At 43.6% G+C, this 21,968-nt stretch overlaps 2 protein-coding genes across 2 annotated transcripts; one reads left to right on the plus strand and one right to left on the minus strand.

The window, feature by feature from the left end:
• The first annotated feature begins 4,884 nt into the window (after positions 1–4,884).
• Positions 4,885–9,009, plus strand: GATAD1 (GATA zinc finger domain containing 1). The gene is made up of 5 exons (XM_040549127.1): positions 4,885–5,243; positions 5,326–5,451; positions 5,851–5,910; positions 7,811–7,994; positions 8,714–9,009. The coding sequence occupies exons 1-5, from the start codon at positions 5,004–5,006 to the stop codon at positions 8,902–8,904; spliced, it is 801 nt and encodes a 266-aa protein (XP_040405061.1). The 5' UTR covers positions 4,885–5,003; the 3' UTR covers positions 8,905–9,009.
• Positions 9,010–11,735: 2,726 nt separating this feature from the next.
• Positions 11,736–21,919, minus strand: LOC121065850 (protein lifeguard 2-like). The gene is made up of 12 exons (XM_040548969.1): positions 21,235–21,919; positions 20,914–21,164; positions 20,397–20,620; positions 19,748–20,038; positions 18,138–18,204; positions 17,095–17,148; positions 15,940–16,018; positions 14,996–15,033; positions 14,825–14,912; positions 13,812–13,898; positions 13,178–13,225; positions 11,736–12,072 (listed from the first exon to the last, which is right to left on the minus strand). The coding sequence occupies exons 3-12, from the start codon at positions 20,581–20,583 to the stop codon at positions 11,890–11,892; spliced, it is 1,122 nt and encodes a 373-aa protein (XP_040404903.1). The 5' UTR covers positions 20,584–20,620; positions 20,914–21,164; positions 21,235–21,919; the 3' UTR covers positions 11,736–11,889.
• Between the last annotated feature and the right edge of the window lie 49 nt (positions 21,920–21,968).

Here is a 21,968-nt window from a genome sequence, read left to right on the forward strand (position 1 = left end):
GGTGCAGAAATAAACTTAGGATACAGACCTTTATGGTGTATATAATGTCCATGCATTATGCAACAATATATGTACGATATTTAGATGAAGTAACTTCCCCTTAATACACTGCCAGTCTTAATGGATTTTTGCACTTTCTGCCATATAGATCTCTAAAATAGTGTTAGAGCTTTAAATTAGATAAATGGGTGAGATAACACCAGAGTGCGCTTTAAATAGACTTACTAAAGACCACTGTTCCAGATAGGGCAAAAACTATTTGTAGCTACTGCTGAAAAAAAGCAAAGGACAAAACGTTTTTCATAAATGGTCTGACTCTGCTCTGTAGTCTCACATTAAACATCTTTACACTGAAACAAATAGCAATTTGTTATGTAAAGAAAATGTCATCCTATAATTTCCTATTACACTGCTATTTTCATACTTGCCAGCCCTTCTAAGTTTTGTTTGAATACTGAGCTTCTGCTGTGCCAACACAGCACAGAAGTCCCATTTCACCCCTGAAGAAACTTGATTGGACTCAAGTAAGGATGAGTATAGTTCTACAGTCCATTGTAACAGCAACGTAGAGAAACGTTTGTTTGCTAACAGAGCCAGAAAAGGAACAAAACAGAGACTGTAGGAAAAACTCCCAGACTAAACCCTGGAAAAATACCCAAGGCAAGTCTGAACTAGGTGCAGAATCCAACAAATCGTGCAATGTGCTGTAACGCTTGATGGAAAATGAAGTGCACTCACAATTGTCCCATGTACTCACATTTGTCATTGCAAGATGGCGCAAAGAATGCCAAAGGCCACAGGTACCAAGATCAGAACCAGGTACTACAGTGAAGTCCCACTGGACTTCAGTGAAGCTCAGGCTCCGTTTGTTGGCTGCTGCAGCAGATCCTTTGACTAGTGTGAGACAAAAAGCCACACTATTACGCTGTGAGCCTGCCGTGTTCAGGATTCCAGAACGGCTGTGCTTTCTGGCAGGGCTAACACAGCAAGCAGCACGCAGTGTGCGACTGCAAGGCATGCACGCACGTCACTCCAACAGCCTGCTAATTAAGGCACCCATCAAGAAGTTGGAAACTCATGTTTGGGACGCTGAGTTCTCAATCAGAAGGTATTTTACTTAGGGTCTCAAAGCCAGGTTTTCCCCATCTAGAACACGGCCTTTATCAGGAGACTATTTTGGATTGTAACATGAGTTTCTCTTTGTATTCTGTGTTGTACAGATATATGGAGGTTTAAATTAGAGATAGTGCACAGCTGCATCAAGCGATTTTGGACATTCACATTGGCAGCTTAGGTGGCAGAACACTGAAAGACCGGGCATTTGCAACCTTCGATTTAGCTCTGGAATTGGCTTTTATTCTGTCCATACTCTGAAAAGTTTTCATGGGGAAATTGCAAGGGCAGGATTCAAAACTGCAGCCCTGGTCGGTGTAGCAGAGTGACAAAAAAGCGCAGCTGAGGGTATGCCAGGAGGTAGGTAGAGGGGTTGCCTGCCCCAGAGAAGCTCATCAAAAAACACATACAATGATAAACCCAAGTAACCCGTTCAGCGCAGCTGACTAAACAGGACAAACAGCTATCTTATTTTTGGAATCTAAGTGTAAAGCAGTAATATACTGGCAATGGTAAACAACTGAATTTGCTTTACACTTGGTATGAGTGTATTATCCAACCGGTAGGTCGCCTTTATGTATTTTCACTAATCAAATAAAGAGAAAGTTTACATAGCTAAGATCATTTACAAGCACAGTGGGAATGTGCATTTGTGCCTTTAGAAGTCAGTGTTGACCTGCAGCTGTCATACTGGCTTAAAATGGAGACATGAAAATATTCTGTAACAAAAACATGCATTAAGAAAATGAACTTCCCTAGTCACGGGTATCAGCAGTACCTACCTGCACAGAAACACAAACTTGTTAGTGTTTTTGCTGTTCTTGTGTCACTGCAGCATTTTAGAAAAGAAATAAAGTAGTTTGAGAGACAGATTTAAGATGCCTTTCAAGAGCAAAGTCCCTGCGATTGTGTTATCTCTGCCATCGCTTCACCTCACCATGTCCTACGGGACAAAAGTCCAAAGACCTCAGAAAATTTGGGGTTCTTGGCTTTACCACACAGTTGAATGAAGAATTAAGACCTAGAAGTTGCAAATATATATGCGTGCTATTCATGTGATTATTAATTGTCCAACACATTCAAAGAATAGCATCCTTTTCAGCTACGGGAACTATGAGAATAAACCGTGCTCTTCTCACAAGAGAGCTAACAAGCACAGAACCTGAGTACAGGACCAGGTGGAGATGCAAACTACACCAGTCAGTCAGATTCATAATAAATTACATGCAGCTGCTGCACAAAACTTTTTAGAGAAGCCCTCCAGGTGCATCCTCTGCAGCTGGCTGTGGAAGAATGACACGGAAAACTGTAACAAAGGACTCTTCAGATATGAGCCAGCAGACACAGGATAGCAGTAGGAACCAAAGAGGAAGCAATGCCATCAAATTACAGCAGAACAATTAAACTACTTAAGCAGGAGATGCACAGAGCATGTGTGGATATGCATTCCTTCTAATAACCACCCTGCCTGAAAGCTCCCAAGAAGAAATGATTCTGCAGTGGCTGTCAGTGCATTGCTAATGTTGACACGCCCTTTCCCCAGGTGGAGCCAACCTTTTGTTTTCTCCAATTCTTTGACCTGTCTATTTACATAGGAAGTCCTTCAGGGCAGGGATGGGTTCTGATGACTCCGAAGAGCTTAGCCAGGAGTGCTCCTTTCTTTCACTGAGGCTAAAATAAAGTAAAATAAAGCGGAAATATTCATTAATTAAAGAAAATTGTTTTAATCCCTAACTTTAGCTGAGTTTACATGCTGCAAGATCCTTCAACTAAATCAGGCACTTAAAACTTACAGGCCACAACCTAATGATTGCCTTAGAACCTGCTTCTGCTTCAGAGAGAATCTAGTTCTATTCTAGTTCTATTGGGAATCTGGAAACAAATGAAGATACTCAAAACTGTCAAACTTGAAATCCTAGTGAGAGAAACCTAGGGATGGGTACTTTTAAGAAGTCCTGGGTCCCCTTCCCCCCTAGAGCCCTGCACCTGCTGGGTATGCAGCAAATCTCAAATCAGAACATTTCAGCTACTGCCTACATTAAAAATACATAAATACATACATAAAAGACAACTGTAACTTACCAAATTCACAGAATAATATCCTTTGCAAAGGATTAGTTGTTTACCTAGGACAGAAAATGGAAATGGACATCATTCTACCCTGTTCCTACACAGCCAGGTGATGCTCCAGCAAGGTAACAGCTCTGGGATAGAGAGCCCCAGTGCTGGAGGGCTTCTGAGGCAGGCAGCTGGGAAGGCAGGCAGACAGGAGCTGCTAGAAAAGTGAGGGGAACAGTTCAAGGGTCTCTGTGAGATCACATAAAACTACAAAGGGATGGAGTACAGAAGCAGCTTTAAAAAAACAACAACCCCAAGGACTGTGGGTGGCTTGAAAAGAGATGAAGATAAAATAGAATTTAAATCAAAACAGGGAACAGATTTAGGCCCTGGAGACAAGAAAGTCAAAACTGGTGTGCAAGAGAGGAGTGCAAGTGGTTAAGCAGAGCTGCCGCGGAGCCAGAGCCAGCCCAGGCAGGCCGCAGGGACAGTGACAAGGGGAACCGAGTGCCCCAGCCACCCCATGCTCATTGCATGCACACAGGGCATCGACAAGAAGATCCCTGTAAATTATGTTTATTAATTATGCAATTGTTACTTCAATACTGTTGGATGAAATAGCCTCTATTTTACATAAAAGAATGATTTGATTTTAACAGGACGATTTTCCTCTATTTTCCTCTATTCCTCTAAAGTTACAGAAGATTTATTCATGTCCACTGAGAATGAGAGAAAAGAAAACAACTGAATTTGCAACAAAGCAGCTTTAAATGGAACCTAACTATGAAGCATGAAGGCTAGGCATGGACACCAAGAGCCTGCAAATCTTCAATTGTGTGTAGCATTTTTTGTTCTTATCAGGCTTATCACCTGTACCAGATGGTTTGGGCCAGGTGAGTTGCCTCAGTGAGGAACCATCGAGGAACAGGCTTCCTGCATGTAGCTGCCACAGCATCATGAAGACACCAACTTGTTCCCTTTGGAAATTATCTGGTGCATGTCTGAGGGTCCGTGTGGCAGTGGGCTGAATGCAGATGGAAGCCGGCATACACGGATGATCAGCTCTGCAGTCGCTCTTTCCCCAGAAAGCCTTGACGTTTCTTATGAGGAGCAGCTGAGGGAACTGGGGTTGTTTGGTCTGGAGAAGAGGAGGCTCAGGGGAGACCTCATTGCTCTCTACAACTGCCTGAAAGGAAGCTGTGGGGAGCTGGGGGTCGGCCTCTTCTCACAGGTAACTAGTGATAGGACTAGAGGGAATGGCCTCAAGTTGTGCCAGGGGAGGTTCAGGTTGGAAATGAGGAGACATTTCTTCTCAGAAAGAGCAGTCGGGCATTGGGACAGGTTGCCCAGGGAGGTGGTGGCATCACCGTCCCTAGGGGTGTTCAAGGAAAGATTGGATGTGGTGCTTAGGGACATGGGACATGGTTTAGTGGTAATATTGGTGGTAGGGGGATGGTTGGACCAGATGATCTTGGAAGTCTATTCGAAATTTAATGATTCTGTGATTCTGAGGAAAACGGCTTTCAAAACACACACACACGGAGCCGCTTCCCCCGGCTCCGGCCCGGTCACGCCGAGGCCCCAACCCCGCGGCGGGGCCGTGCCGTGCCAGGCCGCCCCCCGGCGGCAGCGGGCGGGTGTCGGGGCCCGTCCGCCAGCAGAGGGCAGGCCCCGGGCCCGGTGCCCCGCTCCTGCCGCCGCCCCTCGCCTCTCCGCAGCGACATCCGCCGGCAGCGGGAAGGGGCCGGCGCCGGGCCCGGCGGTGCGGCGGCGCTCCCCGGTTCCCTTCACCACCGCTGCGAGGGGCCGCGGGCCCCGCCGCCGGCCGCAGGATGCCGCTGGGGCTGAAGCCCACGTGCAGCGTGTGCCGCAGCACGTCCTCCTCCATGTGGAAGAAGGGCGGCCAGGGCGAGATCCTGTGCAACAACTGCACGGCGCGCTCCGCCCCGCCGGGGCCCGCCGCCTTCGCCACCACCTCGGCCGCCGCCCAGCACAGCAACGGCGGCGGGGGGGGAGGCGGCGGCGGCGGCGGTGGGGGCGGCGGCGGTGGTGGTGGTAGCGGGGGGAAGCAGGTGAGGGCGGCCGGGAGGGGCGGCTGCGGCGGGGGGGCGGCGGCCCTCGGGTGCCTTCAGCCGGTGGTGTCCCTCCCCGCAGAGCAAGCAGGAGATCCACCGGCGCTCCGCCCGGCTGAGGAACACCAAGTACAAGTCCGCGCCCGCCGCCGAGAAGAAGGTTTCCACGAAAGGCAAGGGGAGGAGGCACATTTTTAAGTTAAAAAACGTAAGGGTTGGTGCGGGGGGCGGGGGGGGTGATCCGCTTCTCCCGGGCGGGACGCGGTTGGGGTTTGGTTGGGGTCTTGTTGGGGTCGCGGGTTGGCCCCCAGCAGCACCAAAGGGCCGTCCCGTTTGGGTGGCTGCTGGAGGGGAGGCCCCTCTGTGGGCAGGAGCTGGTGGCCACGGGTGAGGGCCTTTAACCCTCGCTTCTTCCCTAAAAATTGCCCGCCTTGTTTCCATTTGCAAAGTACAAATGCTCCGAAACGTCTGCAGCTGATTTCCCCTGTCTTCAGATCTTCTAAGATACCATCAGTATGTTGCCTTCTCAAAACCCACGCTGGAGTTACCTGAGGTGGCTGCTTTGTTTCAGCGCTCTTCGTCTAACGTCTGTGTGTTGTTTCCCCAGCCCATCAAGGCTCCCGAGTCTGTATCCACTATAATTACAGCCGAGTCAATCTTCTACAAGGTATGGTTCGTGCAGGTTTGTTTGCAAAAAGGATCTTGCTGTTTCTATTTCTGGTTTCAGAAGTTACCACAAATAATGAAAGCAGTAAGGAAATAGTCACAGAACTGTGCTTTCTTGCCTAGCAGTGTGTGTAGTTTTGTGCTCTGCCACATCTCTGCCACTGAGACCTGTAAGGCAGTTTACCACAAGTGCTTACATAGCCATCATTGGCTCAGTATTTTCACCAAACAAAAAGATGCATCTGATTTCCTTAGTAATTATTGCAGTCAAGGCTTTTAAACTTTTAACTTTCACCATGCTGAGATCATGAGCATGAGCTCTGTGTGTGTATCTGTGTGTGTGCGTATATGTATACATATATATATAGGATTAAGTTTGTGTGATGTTCCCTACCTCAGACCTGTAGAATATTGCACAGAAAGGAGATGGGTGGCACTGGCCTGGCATCTGAACCGGCTCCCACTTCAGAGCTGTGTGCGAGCAGTCTCAGACACCCAGGGAATGAGATGTGTGGACTAATCCAGTGAAAACAGAAGCTAGCTTTCTTCTCATGTTCTTGCTTGAGAGGCCAAGGTGTTAGAGTTTTGAAGTTCTGAAATTTGTTTTTGTTTCCCAGTGGAACAAACAAACCGAAATGTGTTTTGCCCAAAAAAAGGTCAGGATAGCCAGTGGGAGCCTGCATAGCCGGAGGAAAAGTGGTGGACTGAGTTTGGTTGTACTCTCTAGGGACCTGATGCTTCATGTCTCGCATCTCAGATGAATCTCTGTTTACAGTTGACTACTGCAGAAGAGAATTGATGTCTTTGATTGTGTAGTTTTGTTTTTGTCAGAAATTCCTTACAGTTACATCAAAACTTTTATTTAACCTGGTATCATTATCCTAAATATTTCTATTTTGATACTTTTTTGCATTGTCGAGGAGATTTTTGTTTGTTTTTGTTCTTGTTTGTTTGTTTGTTTGTTTGAAAACAAAAGCCCCCTTGGATGATTCTTGGCAAACTCAGGTTGGATGTTAGGAAAAGGTTCTTCACTAGAAGGGTGGTTGGACACTGGAACAGGCTCTCCCGGGAAGTGGTCGTGGCACCAAGTGTGACAGAGTTCAAGTGGTGTTTGGTCAATATTCTCAGAGTTTGGTTTGGTTTTTGGGTGGTCCTGTGTGGAGTCGGGAGGCGGACTCTGATCCTTGTGGGGCCCTTCCAAGTCAGAGATGGTCTATTCTAGTCTCAGTAGTGCATTATTCTCGTCTTGATAGTGCATCGTGTTGACACTGGTATGGCATGAAGGGATGTTGCCTTTGCTGTGCAGCATCATGCACATTAAAGAGCACCATGTAAAGGTCTGGCCTTAACAGTAGCATGAGGTGTATCAATGTTTTGGGACTCCTTTGCATGCGCGTGGGTGAGCTTCATATGCAGAAAGCTGCTTTGCGTGCACGCCCAGGGAAATTACTGCAGTTTTTCTCGAAGGTGGCATCACACTCTCCTCCTTCTGACAGAATGGGACCATCGCTGCTCAGCAGAGAGGAGGCATAGCAGTGGTGGGAAGGGGGATGTAGAGCAGCTGAGAGCTGTTTATTTGGGGACAGGTGAGGCCAGGTGGTTTCCGCAACATTTGGCGGACAGAGACCGTGTGGAATTGCCTGTGTAGTCTCACAGCAATTCCGGGACTGAGCTCGGACTCCTAAATGTTGGGTGATTGGGCACAAGTGGTGCTGATGACTGCTTAGGAAAGAGAGCACTGCAGCTTATGCCCCGTCTTTTGCATGTGGCTGAATTAAGGCTGTCTCTCAAGAGCTGGGTTAATTTGAGGGAGCGTGAGGTCTTGATACTGAGGATACTCAAGAATCAGAGTGAAGCTTCTGAAGTCAGATTGATTTGATTATCATTTGTGTGTCTTCTAGGGTGTGTACTATCAAATCGGAGATGTTATTTCAGTGGTTGATGAGCAGGATGGAAAAACATACTACGCTCAGATCCGTGGGTTTATTCAGGACCAATACTGTGAGAAGAGCGCTGCGCTAACCTGGCTCATTCCTACGCAAGCCAGCCCCAAAGACTGTTTCGACCCTGCATCCTATATCATAGGTAATCTCTAAGTTTTCACTTTATACAACTACTTAAAAGTGTCTAGACTAACGCAGAGTTGTAATTTTGAAGTGAAATTTTAGTTTGTCGTGGTCATTTGTGCAATTCTCACATTTTGACCCTAATCCTGTAAGCATTTACTCTACTTGAAAGACCTTTTTTATTTATCTTATGTATGTGAGTAGCGCTACTACAGTAAGCGGGATTATTTGATCATTTGTGCTCACAGGCACAATTAGAGTCTTGCAGCTTTAAGGATCATATTATTACTCCACAGATAGAATCGAAGTTATTACAGCACAAACTTAATATGCTAGTCCGAGCTGTTTCCTTTGAAGTGACCAGAATTAGCTGATCTCCATCTTGGATATGTGAAGTACATAGTGTGCAAGCACTGGCGTAGAGGGCATCCCATAACTAACTGTGAAATATTAATAAATTGAGTGCAGCCCTTTTGATGGGCAGGCAACAAATAGCATCCTTTTAGAATATAATAACTAAAGCATTTCACTCAACTAACTGAATTCTTCAAACAGGGAAAAAAATCAAGCAAAAATAAAGAGGCTTCTTGCTGGCAGTGTAGCCTCAGGTACTACACAGTCACTTTTTGAGATGGCACGTTCTGTAAGTGGTGTTGACTGTTGTTACATATTATGTCACTGAGAATTCTCCAATTCTATACCTCTAAATTTAATCTCCGGAAATTATTTTTTTCCTAGGACCAGAAGAAGATCTCCCAAGGAAGATGGAATATTTGGAATTTGTTTGTCATGCACCTTCAGAATACTTCAAATCTCGGTCATCTCCCTTCCCTACAGTTCCTACAAGACCAGAGAAGGGATATATATGGACTCATGTGGGACCTACTCCTGCAATCTCCATTAAAGAAACTGTTACCAATAATTTATAACTTTTTTAAAGGAATATTTTGGACCAGTTATTTTCAGTATATTCTCAGGTCTACAAATACCGTATTGAGAAGTTTAAAAAATTATAAAGTGTTCTGTTTACTTTATGGATTATGGTATTTATTTATTTTAAAATACACCTCATCTTTAAAGTGTAAGTTTTTTTTTCCCATTCGATGTGTAATTTCCATGCTCTATTCTTTAGTCATTACTGCACATTTTAGGACAAAATCAGTTTCTTATCTGCTACTTGGGCGAGCATATTAATTGACTTCTGAATGATGCCTTCAGTGTTCTTACTTTCTGATTTCCCAGAAAATAAGTTACAAGACTTACTCTCAGTCGTCCAGTACTTTACATACTTGTTTCATATAATCACAGACTATCCTGAGTCGGAAGGGCCCCAGAAGGATCATTGAGTCCAACTCCTGGCTCCACACAGGACCACCCCAAACTAAACCATATGTCTGAGAGCGTTGTCCAAACGCTTCTTGAACTCTTGCAGGCTTGGTGCTGTGACTGCTTCCCTAGGGAGCCTGTCCCTGTGCCCGACCACCCTCTGGGTGCAGAACCTTTCCCTAACACCCAGCCCGACCCTCCCCTGTCCCAGCTCCATGCCGTCCACTCGGGTCCTGTCGCTGTCCCCAGAGAGCAGAGCTCAGCGCCTGCCCCTCCGCTCCCCTCGTGAGGGAGCTGCAGGCCGCCATGAGGCCTCCCCTCAGCCTTGTCATCATCCAAGTTTATTCAGTTAACTCTGCAATGTTTGGTTATTCCTTAAATAAAATAAGGGTCGATTCAGATGAACACTAGAAAGTGTAAACTTGATCAGTGATGCAGAAACAATTTTCTATTGCACTAGAGAGATCCACTTTGATTTTTCTTCAGACTGAAACCTATCATCCACATGGCTGTACTCTTAACAGTCACCTCTTAAGGGAATTTTGTTCAGTTGAATCTAAAACACAGGGGCCGATGTAGCTTAACAAAGCTTAACACAGTTAAACTTTATGGGGATACATTTCTTGGAGAGCTGGATGCAGATTTAAAAACTGTTACTTGGATGTGCCATCCTGGTGGCCTCATGGCAGAAATATATCTTCATTTCCTGAGTAAGATAACATTATGTATGATTTGAGTTTCACATCATTATTATTTCTGTGGGGTTTTTTCTATCTTTGCAATGAATTAGTAAGAAAAAAAAATCTGAATTCAAATTAAACATTTACTAAGGAAAGGGAAATGAAGACTACTTTATATATTGATAGTCTGAGTACGCCAATTAAAATATTTAAATAGTAGAACCAGAAAAATACCAAATACTGAAATACCAACGTCAAAATTTTCTCCACTAATCATTTTACAAACCAGTCAGCTCAAAACACTGATGTGTGCTTAGGTAGCCTGAATTCCCTGTGGTCACTGGTTCCTGCTGCCTGTGAGGGACCGGAGACATAACTGCCCTTAAATTTACATGTATAAATCTTTTCACATTTATTTATTTAAATATATGATGTTACCTTATGTTGTGATTTAATCCAGCAGGCAGCTAAGCACCCCACAGCTCTTTGTTCATTCTCTCCCCACCCCACAGTGGGATGGGGGAGAGAACGGAAAAGTGCAAGAACTCAGGGGTTAAATAAGGACAGCTTAGTAAGAAAGAAAAACAATAAAAAATAACAGCAACAAAAAGAATATACAAAACAAATGATGCATGATGCAATTGCTCACCACCAGCCAAGCGATGCCCAGCCAGTCCCCAAGCAACAGCAGCTCCCCTGGCCAACCCCACAGCTGTATTATTCAGCATGATGCCACCTGGTGTGGGACATCCCTTTGGCCAGCCTGAGGCAGCTGTCCTGGCTGCGTCCCCTCCCAGCTCCTGGTGCACCCCAGCCTCCTCGCTGGCAGGACGGTATGAGAAGCACTGCTCTGCAACAACTAAAACATCAGCGTGTTACCAGCATTGTTCTCATCCTAAATCTAGGACAGCACCACACCAGCTACTAGGAAGACAATTAACTCTATCCTAACTGAAACCGGGACACTACAGCACTCAGAAGCCCCAAATCAACTTTAGTGTATTGTGTGAAAGTCTATAAAAGCTGCATTACAGTTGTTTTAACTTCATGAAAAGGTTTGATTTGCGATGAAATATATTTTGAAAGTCTCAGATACTGAACACTTTTAATACAGTGGTACTGTGACAACAGGAATGAGATATTATTTGTTTCAGCTTGTAGCCTCAGAATAGTCAGCCTTAAGGGAATAGGCACTGAATTTAGGGGATGTCGTCAATAGCTCAAAGTCTTCCAAAACTAGCAGTATTCTGCTAATACAGAGTCAAATCTCAAATTTTTATATAACTTGTTACATACATTTCAGATGTGTGCCCACGTTCAGGACATTGCAGTAATTAATCCTAAAGCGACCTCACTCCTGACTTTTCCTCTCCTTTCTCTCACTTTGTCTGGATTTCTATTATGCTGGTTTTTCAACTTACCTAGCACCAGAAAGTAAAAATAACGACTCTTAAAAGATATTCACAGTAACCATCATGACCCCCCTCAAATATTTTCCCTCCTCCTTTCTCTGCAACCCCCATAAGCTTTTCATTTGGGTGCAATTTTGGCAATACATGCAACATAACTCATTAATTAATGTCTGACCCTAAGCCTTGCAGTGAGACCATCTCACGAGCAAAGCAAAATATACAGTACATTATACCACACTCAGCTGCCCACCCCCTCGTTAATACTTTTTCACACAATACCCTAAGATAATTTTTCATTTGTAGGGAGGTTATTATATGAAAATACATCCCGTAACATTAAGATACTTTTTCATCTATAGGAAGTTTATTATATGGAAATCCATCCCGTAATCACCTTGCCAGAACGCCTGAATGAGCTGTCACGCACCTTCCTTTGGGTAACACAGGACTTTCGCTGAAACTGAAGTTTGCCAAAATATTCGGCTTTGTTGTGCGTTCAACCAACTAATAGCAAAGTGAAGAAGAAGATCATAGCAATAGATATGACAAGTCTTTGTGCTGCCTCAGCATAGTCCATGGAGCGTTGCATTTTTGTTGGTTGACTTTCAAGCTTTGACTTTTTGACTTTTTTGTTGGTTGTCCGTTGACTTTCAAGCTCAGCTACTGTCCTCGTCAGATCCTTGTTAGAAAAGGGAAGAAAACAATGCTTACAATCAGTTTTGCTTTTGGGAATTTCTACAAATTACACCAAATGAAAAGTACTTCCTTGCCATCTGCCTTATTTGGCAAGAAATTTCTGTATAAAGGGACAATATACAGAATTGTCAGTGTCTGATTTAGAGTATGAAGTTTGTTTCAGAGAATGACTGAAATTCCTCATTAATGATGAAGAGGTCCTAAACCTTCTCCAGCAGAGACAACAGTTGGTTGTTGAACCCTCAGGACTGCAAAATTATTTTTAGACAATGACCACTCAGAACCCAAGGTGGAGAAAGAGTCTCAGGAGTAAAAGAAGATGTTACTGGGGGAGAATACAAACAAACTCGGAGAGGAAACCTGAGCATGGCAAGGGCAGCAGCAGGTTTGCAAGAAAGTTGTGTTTCCTTCTCATTTCTGAAGGATGAGTCTTTTTCTTGCCTCAGTTTCACTCAGGTTCCCTGGTTTCTGGGCTTTTCCCATGCAGCTCCTTGCCCATGAGTGCCAAGGATGCTATAATGAACTTCCAGCCTATGGAGGTGCCTGTGAAGATGGAGGGCAAACCACACCACACCACTCCTCTCATTGGAGGCCAGGGGTGCTCTAAAACTGCAGTCTGTCTGGAGACCCCTTGGTTTAATATACTTGGTTCAAATGCTCACACGTACAGAGGATGCACACCCTCCTCTCACCACAGCCAAGAAACAGACCACATCACCAGCCCTTGTATATAGAAAAGTTTTTTGCGGTCTTACTGCCATCGGAGAGATGCAAGTAGTTTGGAAATCTCTTGTGTGCTTTAGCAGCAAAACAAAATATTTCCAGATTTTGACAAGTAAGAAGTGCAGCTTGTGCAAATTTGTTGGAGAAGGGGTTTGTCTTTCTATAGAATAGGCCTAAAAAGCAGCCAGTTTTGCAAATATGCAGGCCTCAGCACCTCCTCACATCACATAGCAGGGCACACTGAGAGAGGGGATGGGCTGCAGGGTTAGGAAACCTTGCTCTGGACATGAAGTTTTTGCTTAAGCAGAAGAAAAGAGTTTGTAGTGAGATAATGATTTACTTGTGGGTCTTATAAATTTACTTACAGTAGCAAAGAGCAGCATTCCAAATAGAGCGTATATAGCCTGGAACACCTGTAAGGAAGAGCAAAGACCTGTGAGCATTGCCTCTATGAAGTGAAAGCCAGAAACCTGTAAGAGTGACATCCCTTACTGCTTTTGAACCCACAGCAGCGCTGAATCTAAAACAGACCACACAATTAAAACAAAACAATAAATGATGTAGCAGTTAACCTGAAACAGATGTAAATCCACTTCTGTTATTTACATAACTGTGATCCATAATTGTTTGGTTTGGAAAGAAACAAAACTCATCAGTTTATTTTATTGGATAATCCACAAGCACTTTAGTACCTTTTTAGCCAGCTGCTCTTGCCATTCATTATGAAATAAAACAGGAAAAAAATCACATCATAGATATATAAAAAGAAAATCTACTCATCAGCTGATTAAACATTAAACTTGCCTTCTAAATTTCTTTTTTTGCCAGACTTACCCTAATACAGAAAAGGAGCTCTGCATTGAAACAGTTTTATATTATTTGCTGCAATGTAAAGCTACTGATACTACCCTTGCCAGACAGAGTGATTACAGGTACTGCACAATATGGGCTAACCCATGCCCGTATATCCAGTAAGTGCACATCCAGTAAACTACTTACGTATGAATTTCTAAGGACACAAACGATTGCCCCAGCAGTGCCCAGGGTGCTTGTAGTGGTTGATATGGTCATGTTTGTCAGGGGTTTCTGAGGACACCAAGCACAGTAAAACTGTCTTTAGTTGCAATTAATCAACACATTTTTGAACCAAAAAAAACCCCAAATATTACATATTTTTCAAGGAGGGTGACTAATAAACTAACACCAGTGACATGCATAAAGACAAATCCTGAGATTACTGCAGCTGACTTAAGCTTTTGCTCCCTTTTCTGGTCTGTTAGTAAACTAAATAATTCTATAAAATGGATTTAATTTATTTCTAATTCTGTTTTTGTTAACCTCTTAAGCTGACTTCCAGCTCCTACTGCCTTCCTATTGATAATAATCAGCATTTCTGGGAAAGGCTCTAAGGAACAGATAAATGGTGATACGTTCATGGGTAAAAGCTATTTTGAAATAACATACATTCCATGTTTAAATTTTGAATTCTCTTGCCTTTACTGTAGGGAACCTGTAGACTGAAGAATGAGGATGGGACAGAGAGAGCAGGATTGGTGTTGTTAGTGCCACAGTTTTCAGCACAGACTGCTCCGCTTTCTTTCTTTTTACTTTCATAGAATCACAGAACCATTAAGGTTGGAAAAGCCCTCCAAGATCATCTGGTCCAACCATCCCCCTACCACCAATGCCACTAAACCATGTCCCTAAGCACCACGTCCAACCTTTCCTTGAACACCCCCAGGAACGACGGCTCCACCACCTCCCTGGGCAACCCGTCCCAATGCCTGACTGCTCTTGCTGAGAAGAAATGTCTCCTAACTTCCAACCTGAACCTTCCCTGACGCAACTTGAGGCCATTCCCTCTTGTCCTATTTCTATGCTATTTTTTTGAATTGCAAACAAAACTTTTAGGAATTGAGTGACTCAAAAAAGCCAAAACAGATATAAAAGGGTCATTAAAATAATGACAATTTAGATTATTTGTTGTTACCTAATCCATTAGAAGTACTTACATTTGTCTTCAGAGCAAATAAAAACAGTAACAGGGTTGCAAATGCAGTTATTCCTCCAACTTGCATTATAGTCACTGTTTCATAGAAACTAAGACAAAAGAAACAATCTGTTACCTCAAAATGCCCAAGCAGAACGTATGATAGTGAAAGAAAAATGCTTAAAGGACTTACTTTGAAATTATTCCAATTATTACACTTCCAGTTACTGTCTAAAAAGATAAAAAGGAGATTTTTTTTTTAAGAGAAAAAGAACAACCCCACTTAGTAAATACTAAATATTTTTATTTTAGTTTTTGATTAAAGTGCAAAGTGCTAAAACTAACCTAAATGGTCGGGATTCTGATGGTAAGGTCCCTAAGGAGGCTGGATCCTCAGGCAATGCCTGTTATTAAGGTATTATAACTGTGTGTCTGAGTGTTGGAACAGTGGCACTGTCCTGATTTTCTGTGTTCAGGACACCAACCAGCAGCACAGAAAGAGGGGCTCATTCCCCAGTCAGTTTCTCATAGATGTAGCTGAGAGGATGGGACCTCTGAGAGCCACGTCACTCTCTGAGAATTTCTCGTATTAGGAAAATGAAGGACAAAAGGAAGACCTGCAAAATTGGCTCAGAGAAGACATTCACTCATTATTCTCTCCCTTGTACTTTGTACATCCATGACAAAATTTAGTTAAGTTTCATTCTTGTTTCAGTGAATGGATACACTACTGCTGAGTTTACAGCCCTGTGATAAGCTGCAGGGCTTTGTGACCAGCCAACAGACATATCTGTAAGCAATTTTAGTTCTAAAGATCTAGCCAAGTGCTAAAATACACCATATATATATATATAATACACTGAGTAATGCATGGAACATCTAGAGAATGCCCTTGGTGCAGTTCCACCTGCCTTCAGGAAGAAAATAATCTTTTTCCCAATTGTTTGAAATGAGTATTGTTCAGAACAATTGCCTTGCAGAATGGGAAAAAAATTCCATGATGGAAATTATGCAGACACTTTTTTTTTTTTTTTTAACTATTTTTTTTCCCTGAGGAAAATTTTCACTTCTATGTCTGATTATGAGAAATAAAAGAACTTGAAAAGGAAAAATCATGGACTTCAGCAATATACTTACCACTGTCCAAGTGCAAAAGGCATTTTTTGAAATAATTAGGCTGACAGCTGAACTCAGGATAACAGTAGCAATAGACATCCTGGATAAAAAAAAAAAAAAAAGGATAAATAAATAAAAGCAACAAAGAACACATTTTTAGTGACTGATAGTTCAAATAAGCACAGCTAATAACAAGTAACACCTTTAATTACAGAAAGCAAAACATTCGGATTTCATACGTAGTAATTCATCCACTAAATATTCAGCTGTTTCTTCGATATATTTCTATATTATTGAAATGAAGTCTTAGTTATGGAAGCCATACTGACTGAAATGGAGAAATGACTCATTACTTATATACTTGCAAGTCAAGTAAATAAACAAACACTCAGGTATTTGTCATATATCTGTAGGCACATCAGAAAAATACTGTGGGTGCATCTTTAACAATTATTTACCCCTAACTTGCTCAAGTGATTACCATTGAAGATTTTTATTAGAAGGCTGCATCAGGGGAAACAAAGGGCCATGCTTTTGCAAAAGAGGATTTGATGTACGTCTATGAGCTTTTTGATAAACAGTACATCAGCATAACCAGTGGCTTTATGTTATTCTGCTTTTTGTGTCTCTCTACACACCTGAGTGCAACGAGCAGAGCTCAGCCATTGCAGACAGCCATGGCTGGACGTGACCTGAGCCCATTACAGTGTAAAAGCCAGACATGAGCCCCAGTTCATGGATCGTGCCTCAGAAAGAGCACCCTCGCTTTTCCCTCCCCACCCGACAGCCCCCAGGCAGCTGTGAGGTTTTCTTCCTCTTCCATTCAGCACCTGGCCAAGCGCAGCCGTGGGAGCTGCCTGACTGCGCGGTGCCCAGAGCTTGCAGAGAAGCTACAGCAGTCAGCTGTTTTCAGCACACAGTGCTAGGTAGATATCTATTTACAATCCACATTGCACTTCCAGCCTTTAATGAAGAAAAAAGTTTGTGGAAGATGTGAAGAGGAAGCGTTAAGAAATGAGATTCATTTTCTTCTCATACCTCAACGCTACCAACAAAGAGAGCCAAATGCTGCAGGAAGAGAAGCAGCAGGATACCAGGGGGTACTGATGATAATCTCTCAGAGTTCATAGTGTTTACCTGAACCAGCAGCTCGGTGCGTCATTTCTGGGTACTTACATAAGTACGAGGGAAAGCCAGTAGTAATTCCCCAGCTGATGCCGTAGCCTTGTCCTGGGCAAAGACAAAGCAGCAGTTACAGCATCCTGCAAGACCTCAAAACGTGCATTTCAGCACGTCCATGGAGCACTACAGATTGTCAGTGTCAATGGATAAGTACAGCCCTGTCATTTATGCTTAGTGCTGCTTCCTTCACCCTGCTTTGCATGCTCCTCAGACCAAGGTCTCCACATCCACAATTCCTGGACAGCTCGGAGCGAGGAATTTAAATGGCAAAGGTGGTTGATGAACAGTAACAGACAAATAAAGGCAATAAGCAGTAACAGATTCAAAAGTCTGTGCCTGTGATCATCTCTGGTGCTGTCTGTAGGCGATGTGCTGAAGATGAGAATGTTTATGCAGACAGAGTGATCCTCCCTTCCTTTCACATTGAAAACGCCCCTTTAATAGACGTGGTGGGTAGCCTTGTTTCCCCTGTGTTGCTACATTCTCTGCTTGTATGCCACCTTCACCAGTAAATACACTAGTTCTGTGACAGTTCGTGTCACAGAAGCCTGCAAAACAATGCCAGGGACTTCCACAGGAGCTGCTTACCTGCTACACAGGAGGTGAGGTAGTCACTGCAACAGCCTGTATTGCTCAATTCGTGCAAATCAGGCTGACTGCAATTGCATTTGGGGTGTAAAACAGCCCCTCTTATTTTCCTTTTTTAACTAATTAGCTTAATCTGCCAAAGACTTGGACTTCTGGATCTCCTTCTTTTAAATGCAAAAAAAAGGAGTCAATCCAAGCCCATGTTCCTGTGAGAAGTGAGCTGGGAGGAGGCTGAGAGATCACCAAACTGCCCAAATGCACAAATTACATAATGCTGTAACTCGCTGTGACACAGCTGTCATGAAGCTCTCATTACCTGTTATTTCCCTTATGAGCACCCAAGCAGCAGCTGTTGTCTGGCCCCCAGACAGCCAAGAGCTTAGCTTAACCATGACACATGCTGCTAAGAGATGCTGGTGCATGAGGGATTGAACAGCACCCGGACTTACCAGCACAGAACTCCCACAGTTACAAGGAGACAAACTGCTGCAAGCCAGTAGACCTTCTTGCTGAAATCTAGAGAGATGAGGTAGACAATGTCATTTCAGTATTTCATCAATGCAATAAAAGTCATGAGTAAAACAACCGTGCTATGCCAAGAATGCATGGAGAAAGAGTGAAATGTTTCTTTCTTTTTTGTTGTTGTTGTGAGTTCCCCATGAAAAAGCCATCAGGCACCCTGTGGGACATGCCAAGGGGCAGGACCTCTGGGTGGGTATTCCTCCCCACAGGTGTACAAGCAACACACAGAGCTGTGGCTGTAAGGCACACGTCCCATTTCAGTATGTCCCTAACAAGGCTGGTGGTTCGCCAGCAACTCTAGAATGGTGCTATAGGCCCTTTATTTACTTTCATTATATGCTCAGTGCTGACTAGTCACTCAGAAATTGGTAGCTTGGGCTAATACTGAACGGTGGCTGGCTACCCCTATTGCTGCTGAACACGAGCTACCTTGCCATGATTCATGGCAGTCCCATGCTATCAAAACATCGATGCACACATAGATCAGGGGCTGGGCCCAGCACTTTAAAAACAGCCTCAGGTATCCACTCCTAATCTTACTTGGAGTTAATGCAGACTTTGGTCTTTAACTTTACAAGGCATATTCTACACAGAACAAAGATCGCATTTATTGCGGTTACTGATATCTTGTATATACTGATTAACAAAGTCCTTCCTCATCTTACAGTAGTGAGAACAAAAATATGTGTAGCTGTAGTTCTGTAGTTTTACCTGCTCTCCTCAGTTGTTGGATTAGAAAGATTATACAACCAAATTACAGTTTTAATCAATTATCACACAGATGGAATTGGTACATCCCTTAGCTACCAGAGTTTGTCTCTCCAAACTTATGGCAGTAACTCAAACAGGACATCTGTTTGACTCCTCATGGGGGAGATGTTACAGGATTTCTGAGCGCAAACCCATTTCACAAACATATTTCTGTGCTTTTGTCCTGAGTAAGACCCGTGGTCTAATAATCCTCATGTGAAAATAAGTGATACTGAGTTTATGAGTTATATTTTCTTCAATGCCCTTAAATGTGAGGCATTCATTTTCATAGGCAGGGGAGTGCAAATCCAAGCTAAAGTAGAGTGGTACAAGAGGGTTGGATTTAAAGATCTTAGGAAACTTTGGGTGAGAAGCACAGCCCAAGGATATGTCTGGAATATACTCATACTATAATGATCAGGGGGAAGGGGCTAGTCCAGCTGAAACATTAACTAGCAGGGATTTAACGTTAACCAGCAATGATTCGCTGTTTGGTGTATGCCTTCCCCTCCACCAAAGGCTAAGCAAAAAAGACTAAAAGTGCACATGCTGACTGCGTGGCACTGACCAGAGCTCTGCCAGCAGGAGCCCAAGCAGCGCATGTGGAAGGTGTTGCACCTATAGACAAACGCTTCTAGGAACGATGGAGGTGATGTGCCAAAAAATACTTCTGCAATTATACCACTAATAGTTCTTTGTGTATGCTCAGCACAGAATCAAGCAACTCTTGACAACAGAATTTTGTACTTGGCAATTCCCTCTGTCTTGCCCAGGCAGAGGCACTTACCTTTAGCGAGATGACACAAATCTGTTGGTTCAGCCCTTCTAGCTGGAGATTTTGATGTTGGTCTGTCTCCAGAACGCACACTAAAGTCTATGCTTTGGGATTGTATGCTACCTCTGCTTGCTGCTTGTCTCCCCTGTTCTTGCACTAGGCTTGTAGCATCAGTGAGGTTACGGTTCTCTGGTGACACTGGTCTGCAATATTCAGTGTGTTCATCGATGAAAATAACTTCTTTTCTAGTAAAACATCCATTTGATTCACGTTTCCTGGTGATCTCCTTCGATACCTGGATGTCTGTTAAAAGAAAGATAAAAGTATTATGAACCCAGCTGTGGACAGAGAGTCTGTTTTTATATGAAAACTACAAAATTTTGCAATGCTGAGCGCTGGCCCACTCTCTGCGTAGTGTCTTCTACAGTTGATGATCCCTTTCTTTCTAATAAGATCACACTGATAAAATCATGCTTTAAGGCAACTTGTGGCAATGGATCTGAAATATGTCGGCAGGATTTGGGAACCTCTACCTTCCATTTTCCAAGCCGAGATTTCCACATGCCACTAAGAATTAAAGCAAAAATACCCTCTCCTGTTAGTCATAGAATTTTTATTTCCAAAATTACGAGACTCTGCATACCAAGCATTTTCCACCTACCTCTAATCACGAAGCCAAAACGAGGCAGAGGGAAATAGCTGGTGTTCTGGTTTGCACATAAACATCTCTTTTTTGCATCAAGATGATGTGGGTAGTACGTCAGGAGGTCTTCATTATTTCGTTTCTTAGGGGCTTGTTCCATCCAGCCAGTTCTCCTTGACTCATGCCTTTTATCCCAACTACCCATTGTCTGTGCTGGGTTGTTTTTCCCCTGTATTTCCCACCTTCCAAAATATGACAAAACAATTTGTGGGTATTAACTTCAAAATGACGATCAGCTGCAGACAGCATAGAGAATGGGGCAAAGGGAAAGCTTTGCCAGCCTTTCTCAAAGACAAGTCCTTTAGCTTGGGAGGCCTGGGTGATCTCCGTGCACCTCTCCCTTCTGCACTGGATGTACGAGCTAGCTGTGAAGTCTGACTGCACACAGTAGTTGTGGCATACATGTTTAAGAATTAAATACACATTCAGGAGTACATCAGCAGAAGCAGTAAGTAAAACTTTTTGAAAAACTTACCTTTGTTAATGTCTTGCTAACAGCCAAGGGTGGGGTGGCAGTGCGGTGTCTGCAGCAAGGCAAGCAGCCTTCCACGATGCTGAGTCCAGCACCTCCTGTTTCACCTAAGAAGCACCTCAGTGCCTTCTTAGATCTTTGTTCCTAGACTTTGTTTCTAAGCTGCTAAGTAAGGGATCGCTGCTAGGTAAGCCCTGAGGTTTTCCGCCCTTCTCTTCTCTACGATCACTGACTCTGATGAAACCGATTGCACACTGTGGAGGAAATGCAAATATGTAGGTACATAGACCGAAACAAAACCAAAAGCAACTGCTTCTTGCCTACCTGCAAAGTTTGCAGATCCCAGCTGTGATTTGTTCACTCCCTTGCTGAGGTAAACAGAAAGGGTATGTTGAAAATTAACGTATCCATATCAGGCTCTTGCTAGTGACAAGTGCCATGGGATAATTACGGGAATTTATATTGCGATGTCTTTCCTCTATAGGCTGTAAAGGCAAGCTTAGCCCATTTGCAATGACCTATGGCTCACCTTGAATAAGTGGAGACCTTGATATGAGGACGTGGCAAGTTCACCTCAGTATTTAGTGAACAACATTTCTGTCTGATCAAGTGCTGGTTTGGAACTAGAAGCAACAACAGAGTGTCTTGTGCTCTTCTAGAAAACAGTGTAATAAAGGCCAGCGTGACATCGGGGAGGGGAATCTATTTAACAAATCTCTGAAGAGATTGGTTTTACCCACCCCCCACTAATTCTCTCCTAGACTGTATGCACTCACACACACCTACTCAGAAGCAATGAGACACACATGCCTGAGTAGTCCAGCAGGATCACTTGCACACAGCTCAGAAGTGAAAGGGTATGGCCTAGTGCATCCTTATAGTGGCTGGGATGGGTGGTGGGATTTTTCCTCACTGCTGATGAAGAACAAGTTTTCTGACAAATCTTTTTTATCTTCTTATCTAGCCTGGCTCCATCCTCTCTGCAGTATTTATACATTTATGAGTTCCCCCCCCCACAACCCTTCTCTTCTCCAGGCTGAATGGTTCTCTGGGGTTTC

The sequence above is a fragment of the Cygnus olor genome, chromosome 2 (genome assembly GCF_009769625.2).
Source record: "Cygnus olor isolate bCygOlo1 chromosome 2, bCygOlo1.pri.v2, whole genome shotgun sequence".
NCBI classification, from domain to species: domain Eukaryota; kingdom Metazoa; phylum Chordata; class Aves; order Anseriformes; family Anatidae; genus Cygnus; species Cygnus olor.

Bases quoted from the DNA above. Each gene is read 5' to 3' on its own strand.
- GATAD1 (XM_040549127.1), top strand. From the start codon at position 5,004: ATGCCGCTGGGGCTGAAGCCCACGTGCAGCGTGTGCCGCAGCACGTCC. The intron at 5,452-5,850 runs GTAAGGGTTGGT...TTGTTTCCCCAG, and splicing joins ACATTTTTAAGTTAAAAAAC to CCCATCAAGGCTCCCGAGTC. The intron at 5,911-7,810 runs GTATGGTTCGTG...TGTGTCTTCTAG, and splicing joins CCGAGTCAATCTTCTACAAG to GGTGTGTACTATCAAATCGG.
- LOC121065850 (XM_040548969.1), bottom strand. From the start codon at position 20,583: ATGGGTAGTTGGGATAAAAGGCATGAGTCAAGGAGAACTGGCTGGATG. The intron at 20,039-20,396 runs GTAGGTGGAAAA...TTCTTTTAACAG, and splicing joins TTTTGGCTTCGTGATTAGAG to ACATCCAGGTATCGAAGGAG. The intron at 13,899-14,824 runs GTAAGTACTTCT...TGGTGTCCTCAG, and splicing joins TATTTGCTCTGAAGACAAAT to AAACCCCTGACAAACATGAC.